The sequence below is a fragment of the Sabethes cyaneus genome, chromosome 1 (assembly GCF_943734655.1).
Source record: "Sabethes cyaneus chromosome 1, idSabCyanKW18_F2, whole genome shotgun sequence".
Taxonomy (NCBI): domain Eukaryota; kingdom Metazoa; phylum Arthropoda; class Insecta; order Diptera; family Culicidae; genus Sabethes; species Sabethes cyaneus.
This window is the reverse complement of record NC_071353.1, coordinates 110520208-110534407: the sequence shown is the minus strand read 5'-3', so window position 1 is coordinate 110534407 and position 14200 is coordinate 110520208. Positions and strand designations below refer to the sequence as shown.

Genomic DNA, 14200 nt, shown 5'->3' with positions numbered 1-14200 from the left:
TCTGTTGCCAGTGAGCCAAGGTATACGACGAACTCGTCAACTACCTCGAACTTATCCCCGTAGATTACCACGGTATTGCCCAAGCGGGCCCTATCGCGCTCGGTCCCGCCTGCCAGCATATACTTCGTTATAGATGTATTTATCTTCAATCCAATCTTCTCTGCTTCGCGTTTTAGTCTGGTGTACTGATCTTCCACCGCCTCAAATGTTCTGCCGACAGCATCCACGGCGTCAGCAAAGCAGATAAATCAACTGGATTTATTGAAAATCGTGCCCCGCATTTCGATCGCCGCGCGTCTTATAACACCTTCAAGCGCAATGTTGAATAGCAGGCAGGAAAGGCCATCTCCTTGTCGAAGTCCCCTGCGAGATTCGAATGGGTCCGACAATCCACCCGAGATTCTCACACAGCACTGGATCCAGCTATCATATGCGGCTTTGAAATCGATGAACAGGTGGTGCGTGGGGACTCGGAATTCGCGGCACTTCCGGAGGATCTACCGCTGGGTGAAGATTTGGTCCGTTGTAGACCGACCCTCCATGATGCCGGCCTGGTCCCACAAATCTATTGGCTATTGACAATAGTCGATGAAAGAGGACTTGGGACAGCACTTTGTGGGCAGCATTCAGGATAGTGATTGCTCGGTAGTTCTCACAATCCAGCTTAACACCTTTCTTGTAGATAGGGCAGATAACCCCGATTTTTCACTCCTCCGGTAGTCGTTCCGTATCCCAAATCTTGACAATCAGTTGATGCAGACAGCCGGCCAACTTGTCCGGGCCTATTTTAATAAGTTCCGCTCCAATGTCATCCTTTCCCGCTGCTTTGATGTTCTTCAGCCGCTGGATGGCTTCTTTAACTTCCCTTATCGATGGGGGTGGCACATCTTCGTCGCTTGCTGCACCAATGTGGTCACTTCCTCCGCTATCATGGTCTTCCGCCTGCGCGCCATTCAGGTGTTCATCATAGTGTTGCTTCCACCTTTCGATTACCGCACGGTCGTCAGTTAAGATACCTCCATCTTTATCTCTGCACATTTCGGCCCGCGGCACAAACCCTATGCGAGATCCGTTGAGTCTCTGATAGAAATTCCGTGTGTCGTGATAGCGGTACAGCTGTTCGAGTTCTTCGCACTGCTTCTCCTCTTGGTGGCGCTTCTTCTCCTTGAAGAGTCGGGTTTGCAGCCTCCGCTTCTGTTTGTATCGCTCCACATTCTGACGGGTGGCTCTACGCAGCATTTGTACCCGCGCTGCGTTCTTCTCAGGTAAACCATTCGTTAAACCATTCGTTACGTCGATTCGGTGCCACACGGCCTAGGACGTTCTCTGCTACGCTGTTAATGACTGTTTACACGGCATTCAAACAGTCCTCAAGAGGGGCTTCATCCAGCACACTCTTGTCCGGCAACGTGGTTACGAGAGATAACGCGAAGTTTTCGGCGACCGCCGGTTGCTTCAGTCGCACTAGATTATATCGTGGCGGGTGCCGGTATCGTATGTTGTTCACAACAGATAGTCTTTGGCGTATCGTTACCATTACTAGGTAGTGATTCGAATCAATGTTAGCGCCCTGATAGGTTCTGACGTCGATAATGTCTGAAAAGTGCCGACCATCTATCAGAACGTGGTCGATTTGTGATTCTGTCTGGTTGGGTGATCTCCAGGAGTACCAATGGTAGAGGTTATGCTGGAAGAAGGTACTACGTATGGCCATGTTCTTGGAGGCGGCGAATTCGTCAAGTCTTAGGCCGCTTAGATTTAACAAGATTTAACACTATCCAGCTTTCCACGAGCGATAATGGCGGATATTGAGCACAAGTGGGCACAATCTTTGGCTTGCATTGGAGGAGCGTCGCCCTGACGGAGTTACTTTGGATACATTCATGATTGTTTGTTGTTCGATTGTAAAAATGTAAACATTGTTCAATTTTGCAGATCAGCTAAAGAGGAACATAATTGAACGGATAAGAAGTTTTATGGATTGTGGCTTTGCAGTTTTCGCAAATTTCAGGGAGAATGTCCAAATACGCAACGGAAAGTTTCTTATCAAGTCGAGACGCTGTTCGAGAGCAAACTTGACAACGGCTCGACCAACATGAAGTTAATGTTTGCGTTAATGTGTAATGTTTCGAATGTTTAATTCGTACGATTGTGAAAAAGTATTCTGAGCCAGTGCCTTCAGCAAATTATGGCCCCAAACCACTATAAAAGTTTGAATCTGTTTAGTTATGTTCCACTTCAGCTGATCTGCAAAATTAAATAATGTTTACATTTTTACACTCGAACAACAAACAATCATGAATCATAGTAACTCCGTCAGGGCGAACTCGACGCTCCTCCAATGCAAGTCAAAAGATTGTGCCCACTTGTACTCAATATCCGCCATTATCGCTCGTGGAAAGCTGGATGTGAGAATTGAAAACATGCTACAGGCAATCAGTTTTTTCAGTGATTAAATTATAGCAGACGCTTAATTTTCCATTTTACGCCGTAAAATCCAATATGGCGACCAAATCCAGGACGGCTACCAAAAAAATTTGAAAGACCTGTCTTTCTTCTTTGCAGAACTATGCCATTTGTTAGTTGTTTCATTGCAAATTTACGAAATTTCAACTTTTTTTTTTCAAAATTGTCGGGCCCCTTGGCGAACGAAGAGTCCTTTGTTTCGTATTGAAAGAGTAATTCCCATTTTTTAACCATTTTTAACCAATCAAGCTTAAAAATTTTGCTGTTTGAAGACCTCGTGTCAATAGTGGCTCCGTTTCCACGAAAATTACTGAGATTATTTCGAAAGATTAACATTTTGAATTCTAAAAATTGACGAAGTTACTGATATTTGTACCGCGCAATCGTTCCAGTTTCAGCGAATAAAAACTCCAACGCCGTTTCTGTCGGAGCCCAATTTTAGCAGTCGGTACCATAAATATCTCAAAAACGGCTCAAGTAATTCACTAAAGTAAGCGGTAAACGTGACTTAAGGCCCAAATAGAATGCTGCGTCAACGCGTCCGTCAGCGTTATTCTGACAGTTTTCCCATGGGTTTACTGTCAAATTGACGCTGACGGATGCGTTAACGCTGCATTCTGTTTGGGCCTTTATACAGTTTTCGTTAGTTCTGAACAGAATCCAATTGTCACTTGTACCAGTCATGCTCACCACAGTCACCAGGCAGCCATGGGTACTGACATAATTAGCGAGTTTTTGGATTCTTAGCAAATAGTAACCGACACTCTCATTCGCTGTCTCCTTCCAGCTACTCACCGTCCAGCCAGGACCGCGCATCAGCAGCCAGCGGGAACTGCAGCAAACCAAGCTGCTGCGCGGCACTTGCTTCGATAAGATTCTAGCAAAGAACACCAATCCGCCGTTCAAGCCTTCCAAGGATCACCTGAACTGCGACCCGAGCCTCGAGCTAGAGGAAATGATCATCGAAGCGAAGCCGTTGCACAAGAAGAAGAAACGTTTAGCCAAGCAGCGTTCGATCAACCGCGACAACCAAAACCAAAACGGGCAGGATCAGCTGAGTGAACTGGACAGTGCACTGCTGAAACAGTTTCTGGTGTACAACCGCTTTAAGGAGCAGAAACGGAAAGTGATGGAGCAGAAGGAATCCGAATGGCAGCAGGAACTGGATCAGGCGATGGCCTGCTCCGAGGTGGATGGTCGGCTGGAAACGATCCACGAAGGTGGCAACGAGCCGGCACCACCGAACGGGAAACCAACGACAATCGACAGTAATGGGGACAGAACACAGCAGCAACAGCAGCAGCAGAGGCAGGGGGAGCAGGGCAACGACAGTCTCGACTACATCGATCGAACGCCTTCTCCGAAGCCCAGCATTTAGTAGTGGTGTTAGTGGGTTGTTTACGTAGCCCAACACAGGGGTAACTTCAGGGTGAAAGTGCTTTTTTCGCAATGTACAGTATTCTGGTTTGTTTGAGTTTTCATACTAAATTCTAAAAGTTGGAGAGTCTCGGTCTAGACTAGAGATAAATTAAGTGGGAAATTAAATCACGTTCAAAAAAAATCGCGTTGTTTTACTTAGCCCTTTAACGATTAACGAATCAATGGAAGTGCTTGCACGAAAACAGGATTGAATTAGAAAGATCTATGCATACGTATCGGATTTTTAGCAGGTCAAGCCAAACTCATGTCTCATGTAAAGATTCTACTTATTTAACAGCTGTCATGTGGCTGTCAGGTATATTAAATATCTATCTTGTGAGTGCATCGCTAAAGAATGAAACATACATAGAAAATGCACAAGCAATTTACATAGAATTGAGACTGAGTACATAAAAGGAAAATGGTGCAGAAGTTTTGTAAAACAATAATAACCGAAGGATAAATTAGAAATCATATACATGAAATAAAATTCAGCACAACCTGAAATTCACCATAAACCACTAGATTCATACAATAATCATAAAGTAGGAATGGGCGCTGCACATTAATCAAACATCGCACAGAATATAGCGCAGTAAAAATCGTATTTTTACCACAACATAGTCACTCCATGATAATATTATTCCTCCATTAAATTACAATCAAAATAAGCCGTTAACCTTGATCATTTTTTCTATTTCAAGTTTTCGAATAGTAAAAATCCTAACTCAGCAACCGTTGCTTTTTCCCTACAAATCACTATAATAGAACTAGTAGATCGCACAGGCATACTTTATTATTTCGCCATTTCTATAAAGCATCACCATAATCGCGGCCTACTGCCGTTCAAACAGTGAGACTCAATGTGTAGGTGAACTATTAGCAACTCAAATTAACAATCAACTAGCGAAATACAAAAAAAAAACATACCGGTAGAATCAAACTGTCAATTGTCCTCGGGTTCAACAGAAGATGAGGTATTGTTCAATAAAAAAAGATAGCTTCCCAAAAGAAAGAAAAAAACTGCGTTTCTTTTTTTTTTCAGTTCGGAACAATCTGTTCCGATTCGCTCCTAACTACATCCGAAACTAACTCCTTCAAAGGTTTTGCCCGCAAATGGAGCATGAAAACGATTTCGATAGAAATCGATGGTGCCTAAGCTTTTCCTCGCCGGCGGCGGACGGCAGGCGTTCTCGGCATTTCACTCTCGGCACAAAATCCTGCTCTCGACAGCCAGCGGGCGGACCGATAGGCTGAACGATAGACAGGCTGCTGAGCGTCGGGGATGGATATCGGGTTGATTTGCATATTGACATTTGCATAGTGTGGCGTTGAAAAGTGGAGAACGATAAACAAAGCTCTGCATGAACGTTCGTTTCCAGAGAGCCCTCGACGACATCGTCGACGAATCCGGTTGAGGCTGAAATTTAATTGCACGATCGTAATGGACAAATAACGGTGCCTGCCAAAGGCAGGCTGGCAGACAGTACATGCCCCATTACACTGCAGCAAACTGTAGCAAATGGAGCAGAATTCAAACATCAGTCGATGGATCCGGGGCTGACAGTAACGGGGTCAAGAGAGATGCAGATGGTTGAATTATTAAAAGGCTGGCGTTTGGGAAAAATCATAATTATGCATGAGGTCGACCAGCAGAATAATTACTCTTTCGAATTATTAATTAAATAAAAATTTCGTGCCACTACGGGAACCAAATCTGTGCGAAATGTTAGTGTTATAAACTAGTGTTATAAATTCGCCGGAGCTCCGGGAGATTGGGAATAGGGACGCTACTATCGTTTGATGACACTCTCAGGTTATCTTCCATTCCGCCTTATTTTGTTGTGTCGTACTTGCAGTGTTCATCGAAGACATACCTGTTGTTTACCTCGTGCTTGTTGGTAATCACCTTGTGCTCGTTGCTACGTTAAACCAATCATTTTTCACGTAGCGTCACTGTCAGGCTTGGGACACGAATAGTTTTTCGACGTAGCACTTCGTCTTACGGCAAGGTCATCGTCGTCGTTCGCTGCCTAGAGCCGGAGTGACTCGTTTTGTTTCAAACAGTCGTCTCTGTTCAACTCGATCTTGGGCCACTCGTTGCCAAATTCTTAGTCGTCTTACTTGCTTGCTTACTTACTTAGGTGGCTTGCCGTTCTAAGACAAAGCCTGTTGAACAAAGTTTCACCATGTAACTCGGTTGAGGGCTACTGCTCTCCAATTCCTCGAACACCGAGTACTCTCCGTCAGATCTTGCTTCACCTGGTCTAACCATCTTGCTCGCTGCGCTCCTGGTCGTCTTGTTCCTACCGGATTTGAGGCGCACACCATCTTTGCAGGGTATTTGTCCTGCATTCTTGCAACATGCCCTGCCCAACGTATTCGTCCAGCTTTAGCCACCTTTTGGATACTGGATTCGTCATAAAGCTGTGCGAGTTCATGGTTCATCCTCCGCCTCCATACTCCGTTCTCCTGTACGCTGCCGAAGATCGTTCTTAGCACTCGTCGTTCGAAAACTCCGAGCACTCGCAGAACCTCCTCGAGCATTGTCCATGTTTCATGCCCGTCGAGAACAATAAGCGTCTAATAAGCGTCTTGTACAGGGTGCACTTTGTACGGGAACTTAGTCTGCTCGACCGCAATTGCTTATGAAGCCCATAGTAAGCACGACTTCCGCTGATAATACGCCTCCGAATCTCACGGCTGGTATCATTGTCCGCCGTTACCAGTGAGCCAAGGTAGACAAATTCATCGACTACCTCAAACTCATCGCCGTCGATCAATATACTACTGCCCAAGCGGTGTCGGTCGGCCTCGGTTCCGCTGGCCAGCATGTACTTTGTTTTAGACATATTTACCTTTAACCCAATCTTTTCTGCTTCGCGCTTTAGTCTGGTGTACTGTTCAGCCACCGCCGCAGATGTTCTGCGATAATATCTATGTCATCGGCAAAGCAGACGAATTGACTAGATTTGTTGAATATCGTGCCCCGTGTTTTGGTTGATATCCGCTCGGTTCATATCACCTTGTAGCAGGCATGAAAGACCATCACCTTGACGAAGCCCTCTGTGTGATTCGAATGAATTTGACAATCCACCCGAAATCCGAACACAGCACTGTGTACCATCCATCGTAGATTTAATCAGTTTGATGAGCTTCCTGGGGAAGCTGTTCTCGTCCATGATTTTCCATAGCTCTTTCCGGTCGATGGTATCATATGCGGCTTTGAAGTCAACGAATAAAAGATGCGTGGGAACTCTGTATTCACGGCCCTTTTGGAGGCTTTGCCGCAGTGTAAATATTTGATGCATTGTAGACCGACCATCAACGAAGCCGGCTTGATAAGTTCCCACAAATCTATTCGCAATTGGTGATAGTCGGCGGAAAATGATTTGGGACAGCACTTTATAGGCGGCATTGAGAACGGTGATCGCTCGACAGTTTTCACAGTCTAACTTGTCGCCCTTTTATAGATCGGGCAGATAACCCCATCCATATCCTAAATTCTAACAATTAGTCGGTGTATGTAAACGGCCAGCTTTTCTGGTCCCATTTCAATAAGCTCCGCTTCGATGCCATCTTTCCCAGCAGACTTGTTGTTCTTTAGCTGCATTGTAGCTTCCTTAACTTCCTCCGTTTGTAGCACCGTCGAAATCGCTTTCCCCGCCGACATGGCTCTCCGCCTGTGCGCCATTCAAATGTTCGTCGAAGTGCTGCTTCCACCTATCGGTCACCTCACGATCGTCCATCAGAATACTACCAGTCTTACCCCGACACTCTGCGGGATCGGTTCAGTTTCTGGTAGAACTTTCGCGTTTCCTGAGAACGATGCAGCCGCTCCAACTGTGCATATTCCTGCTCTTCCAGGTAGCGCTTTTTATCCCGAAAGATTTGGTTTCACTGCATCTTCTTCTGTTTTTGTCTTACCACGTTCTAACGTGTGGCACTGCGCATTTTGGCCGCCCGCGCAGCGTTCTCCTCATCCATCACCCTCCTATATTCATCGTCAAACCAATCGTTCCGCTGATTCTGGGCCACATGCCCGATGGAGCTCTTCGTTAACTGCTGATGGCTGTTTTGAGAGTGTTCCAACAGTCCTCGAGAGGGACTTCTTCCAGCTCGTCCTCTTCCGGCAGCGCAACTTCGAGTGAATGCGAGATCTAACCGAGGCTGGCGTCGGTACCGAATGTTGCTCACAACGGAGAGTCTTGGGCGCATCTTAATCATCACTAGGTAGTGGTCCGAAATCTGTGATTCTGTATGATTTGGTGACCGCCAGGTGTAATTGTGACGGATTCTGTGCTGAAAAAAGGTAGTACGTACGGCCATGTTCTTGGAGGCGGCAAAGTCGATAAGTCTTAGGCCCATTTCATTGGTCCGCTGGTGTGCGCTGAACCTTCCAATCACCGGTTTGTATTCCTCCTCCTGGCCGAACTGAGCATTGACATCCGCGATGACGATATTGATATCATGTTTTGGGCAGCGCAGCGGTCGTATTCACTCTCCAACTGCGCGTAGAATTCATCCTTGTCGTCACCGGTACTCCTGAGGCGAGGGCTGTGCACGTTGATGATGCTTATATTGAAGAATCGGCCCTTGATTCTCAACCTGCACATTCGAGGATTGATTGGCCACCACCCAATCACCCGTTTCCGCAACTCGCCCATCACTATGAAAGCTGTACCCAGCTCGTGTGTGTTGCCGCAGTTCTGGTAGATGGTATGTCCATCTCTGAACGTACGTACCGTTGAGCTCTTCCAGCACGCCTCCTGCAGCGCTACGACGTCGAAGTTGCGGTTCTTCAATACGTCGTCAATACTCGAGTGTTGGAAGAGATCGGCAGTTTCACGTCCCAAGTTTCCAATCCATAGTTTTCGTCGCGTGGGTCTATTCCGATTGTTCCAGTAAGAATTTCTTTGTTCTTTGTTCCGTGCTTTAGTATTTTTCGTGGTGACGGCTTGCTAAGCCTTAAGCCTGCTACACCACCCCCTGTTTCGCCGGAGGGCCAACGAAGCTCAAAAGAGCCCTCCTTTCCTGTCGGCATACGACCTTGGCTTCCACCGGGGTTGGTTACCCGATCTGTCACCAAAGTTGCTCGTATCCCGGCTGGTACCACGAGGAGGTAGGAATAGGAGTTGCTGTATAAGAGGCTATGAACCACTGTAGGGTCTATTTTATGCCTACACATGCACAAGGCACCGATGGTACGCATTATTCAGCCGTTTACCAGCCTCCTAGTCGTCTCAGAAGTCGCCAATCACTTTCAACCTGGCCGCGCCATCTTGCACATTAAGTCCTCCGGTTTCTGATGCCGGTGGAGTTGTTGAAGAGCAAAGTGTATTGAGATATTTGAAGGTATGATCGTAGGCATTGACGTTTACTAACAGTAACAAAATAGTTACGAAACATGCGTATACGTATACGGAATAGTTACGAAAAAAACTGTCAAATATATAAAAATTTGGCCTATTATCAAACCATCCCTTTCAATAAACTTTGGTTGAAGAGAACTGGGGTGACATTGCGCATCTCGTTTCGAGTGATTTCCGTTCGAGATGCCCATTTGTTTAACCGTTATGTGTTCGACAAAAAAAACACCTTTAAGTGCTCGACAAGGGTACCCGGGTACCCACAAATTGAAACACTTGTAACTTTGGCAATTTTTGACCGATTCGGACACTTTTACCACCAAAAGATTCAGGAACTTATCCACTTCCAGTGTGGTTATAACAGAGCCGGAAGTGGTTCATCTGGTTCCCGGAAATCCGGCATTCCGAGGATGTGTTCCGGAATTAAAGCACTTTTTATATTTTTCGATGTAATTATAGTAATATGGGTGTTCAAAGTTCTTCCAATTACTCCGAAAGCTCATTCTTCATTGTTTTAAGACAATACAATGATATATCCTCGGAATGGCCATTCTGCGACAAGTTCCCGTGGGACCTCCTATGGCCATAAAACTGTTTGGTTTGCAACACTGGCAATATGGGTGTCTAAATTCATGAAATTACTCCAGAAGGTCATTTTTCATTATTTTGATTCTATCTGATGATTTTGCCACGGCATGGCCATTCCGGAACATATTCCCGTGGGGCTTCACAGTTGTCCAAAACCAAAAATATATGCGCATTAGAGTTTTGAGTGGGAAAACTTGATTTTAGGTTTATGGAATCTTTCGGAGAGCTTCTTGAAATTAAAAGTTCTATCGTATGGTGAAATTCAAATTTTGAATAATCCCCCTAAAAGTGAAATAAAAAATTTATTTTTCTGCAGCTTCAATATAACACATTGATGAGTTCTGCAAAGTTTTAGAGCATATTATTACAAGAAATTTTGCTGAAGACCGTAACCTTCTATCTCTTCAGCGAAGATAGAAAAGTCCTATTTCTTATATGTGAATCTTCAAAATCAGTTTTTCTATTTTAGCTTTTTTTATAGTTGTTGTATGATTTTTTCATGTTCTATAAAGTTGTACAAATAGCAAAGATACACAACTTTGCCAAATGTAGTATACCTCTATCTTGGCTTGTTTAGAAACTGTAAAACTTTTGATATAAAAAATACCCTAATTTTGATCCCCAATTACGCGACTATGCGCAGACGGATACAAATGAAACTTCCTGACTTTTTGTAGTTTTTTATTTAGTTTCAGATTCATGTAATGTAATTTGTATCTGTTTGCGTATAGTTGAGTAATTCAGGGTCAGATTTAGGGTATTTATTATAACAAAAGTTCTACAGCTCCTAAATAAGCAAAGATAGAGGTATACTACATTCGGCAAAGTTGTTTATTTTTACTATTTTTACCACTTTATAGAACATGAAAAAATCATACAACAACTACAAAAAAAGCTAAAAGAAAAACTGATTTTGAAGATTCATATATAAGAAATAGGACTTTTCTATCTTCGCTGAGGAGATAGAAGGTTACGGTCTTCAGCAAAATTTCTTGTAATAATTTGCTCTAAAACTTTGTAGAACTCATCAATGTGTTATATTGAAGCTGCAGAAAAATAAATTTTTTATTTCACTTTTAGGGGGATTATTCAAAATTTGAATTTCACCATACGATAGAACTTTTAATTTCAAGAAACTCTCCCAAAGGTTCCATAAACCTTAAATCAAGTTTTCCCACTCAAAACTCTAATGCGCACATATTTTTGGTTTTGGACAACTGTGAAGCCCCACGGGAATATGTTCCGGAATGGCCATGCCGTGGCAAAATCATCAGATAGAATCAAAATAATGAAAAATGACCTTCTGGAGTAATTTTATGAATTTAGACACCCATATTGCCAGTGTTGCAAACCAAACAGTTTTATGGCCATAGGAGGTCCCACGGGAACTTGTCGCAGAATGGCCATTCCGAGGATATATCATTGTATTGTCTTAAAACAATGAAGAATGAGCTTTCGGAGTAATTGGAAGAACTTTGGACACCCATATTACTATAATTACATCGAAAAATATAAAAAGTGCTTTAATTCCGGAACACATCCTCGGAATGCCGGATTTCCGGGAACCAGATGAACCACTTCCGGCTCTGTTATAACCACACTGGAAGTGGATAAGTTCCTGAATCTTTTGGTGGTAAAAGTGTCCAAATCGGTCAAAAATTGCCAAAGTTACAAGCGTTTCAATTTGTGGGTACCCGGGTACCCTTGTCGAGCACTTAAGGGGTAAAAAAAATCGAAGCCCCCCCATTCCACCCCCTTAAGTGCTACATGAAAACTTATTTTATGAAAAGTTGCAATTCAACTAGTTCTTAGATGTCACAGAGTTTCAGTATCATTGATCAAAGAAAACTTTAGAATTTCGTACTTTGAAAGCTGAAAAGGTACCCGGGTACCCTGTCGAACACATAACGGTTAACGTGGTCGAAACGAACGAAAATCACTCGAAACGAGATGCCCAATGTCACCCCTGTTTTCGTCGCACTATCGTCCGGAATCCCTACGACCTGTCCGACCCACCGTAACCTACCGACTATCGCCAGATGTACGATGAAAATATCTCCCAAATACAAGAACTCATCAACCAATTCTAATTCGTCGTCGTCAACGGTTACCGTTCGTAGGAGAAATGCGTTTGTTTCCTTTTGAGCCTCTTCCTTTCATTTATAAACCGAACTTCATTCTCAATAAAGTACCGTTGATATTTGTAGCAACTTGAAAGTTCTGCATGCAACTTGAAAATTCAGCATGCTCTTTGAAAGTAACCAAGAGTTCGGATAATGGCATGCAGCTTCACTTGTAAGTAATTAACCTTAAAGTTCGGTTGCAGTTAAAGTTACCTTGAGTTCGCTGCATAGAATACTAATCAGCTTCTAAACAAACTTTGTCGAAAATTAATAAAATGATAATTATAATAGACCGTTGAATTTTTATTAAAAGATGTGGCTTTTCGGTCTCGAGTTTCTTACGAAAACTTTATTTTACGTTCAGCTGACGTTTCGAAAAACTATGCCAGCAGCATATTAGAAAGTTCATATTGGAATAATCGATCTGGTTGTGATGCGCGTAGACGGTTATAGTGTAAGTTGGAATTTTAAGTTAGCCAATACAATAGTTAGTTTGTAAAAAATCCGTTTCCGTCCATTTGACTAAGAAAACTTGACTCCAACTTGACTAAGAAAACATTTATCAACGTTGTAAGTAATTCTGTGTAATGATGAAGATTGTTTAAATAATTGTAATGTTTTATAACAATAGTTGCTCCGATGATGAAGGCATAGTTCTTCGAAACGTCAGCTGAACGTAAAATAAAGTTTTCGTAAGAAACTCGAGACCGAAAAGCCACATCTTTTAATATTAATAAAATGTAAATATTTGGCACTTCAGTTCTATTTTTATACTTTTCTATCTTCTACCTCCTCCTAACTTCTGTAAATTCGTTTCAAGCGATTGAGATAGACCATATAAATACCTGCTGCTGCATTTGAACCCAAGCGTTCCGCGTTCCAAGTCTATTCTGATGCATTGCGCCATCTCTGACGCCAAAAGTGACGTGAATTTTGCCAATGAGTTGTTCTTGAGTGCAAGTTCGTTTCGGGACTGTTGTAAATGAGAAATTAGCACATCGAGTAAAATCGATGCAGATCGCATATTTCAACAACGGAGCAGTGCAGTGGTATGCATCTACACGGAAAGAAATTTGATTCCGATGCCACGAATGAAATCATGAAATTATGAAATGTGAATTCCTGTCAAATCATGACTGAACTACCATATCAGACAGCACAAAATCATGTTTTGTACTGCAAGAAGCTCGTGATATCATGATCATTATTCATGGTATATTTTCATAAATCATAAGCTAGAAACCTGGAATCATGAGTCATTTTGCTCGTTTTGGAGATCAAATTTCTATCCGTGTAGGTTACCGAAAGAGAGTACTCGAGATCAAATCCCCGAGCCAGAGGGGTGGTGCGGTATGTAACAAAAAAAATTAATATTTACAAAAACAATTATTCCTTCCTGAATAATCCTGAATTCCTTAATATTAGTTACCGGCTGCCGCAATTAATCAGTTAATAGACCAAATTCGTGTTATAGTCCAATCCTCCTAGACTCCGCAGTCGCAAAATGTCTGGCTATGACATCAAAATTATCGGCAAAGCCTCTCGTTTCGGTGCTCGCTTCTCGGATCACTTCCTCTAGAGCGATGTCGAACTCGAGAGTGCCCCCGAAACACCTACCTACTAAAAACTATCCTGCTCTACTTTTCCTCAACCTCTCCTGAATCCATCGTTAGGTATTTTTTCGGGAGGGAAGACGTGTCTAAGCACTCCGTCGTCGTCGTTTGTCGTTGTATGCGTAGGTTCAAGCAACACCACCTGTCATGCCCAACGCACCCGTCATCAAGGCCCTGTACTGCCTAGCTGCCTGCTCCGCCTTTTAGCTGACCCTAGCTATTCTATGTCAGTCCTGTCGTTGCAACTCAGCCATCACGTCCCTCACCGCCCCATAACAGCGCTCCACGCACGCTATTCTATGCACATCCTCTGCATGATGTTGTCGGCATTGGTGTCTACTCCTACGACCGCCAGCATCTCACGCCGAGTGGCATCGAAACACGGACTGTGGAATACCACGTTCTCTAGACTTTCCTCGACTACCGTACACAGGGAGCAAAAGGGTTAACCTAACCTTCCACGCCTTTGTAGCTACTTCATGAAAAACCCTGACAAAAATTGCGTGACAAAGTAAAAGCTTGAGGCCAAAGCTTTTCCGCCCTCTCTAGGACTGACTTGATGGCGGAATCTATACTGTGTCTTTGCCAGCCCGGTTTCGCACTCCATAATGAGCGCTAGCCT

The 14200-nt window shown here is 43.6% G+C and overlaps 1 protein-coding gene across 1 annotated transcript in view; it reads left to right on the top strand.

Annotated features, from left to right (window-relative positions):
- LOC128746098 (serine/threonine-protein kinase 32B) overlaps positions 1-3844 on the top strand; it is a 125204-nt gene extending 121360 nt beyond the window's left edge. Inside the window, exon 8 of the mRNA XM_053843147.1 lies at positions 3254-3844. Coding sequence (XP_053699122.1) covers positions 3254-3844 — 591 coding nt within the window. The remainder of the gene's footprint in view (positions 1-3253) is intronic.
- Positions 3845-14200: the final 10356 nt, after the last annotated feature.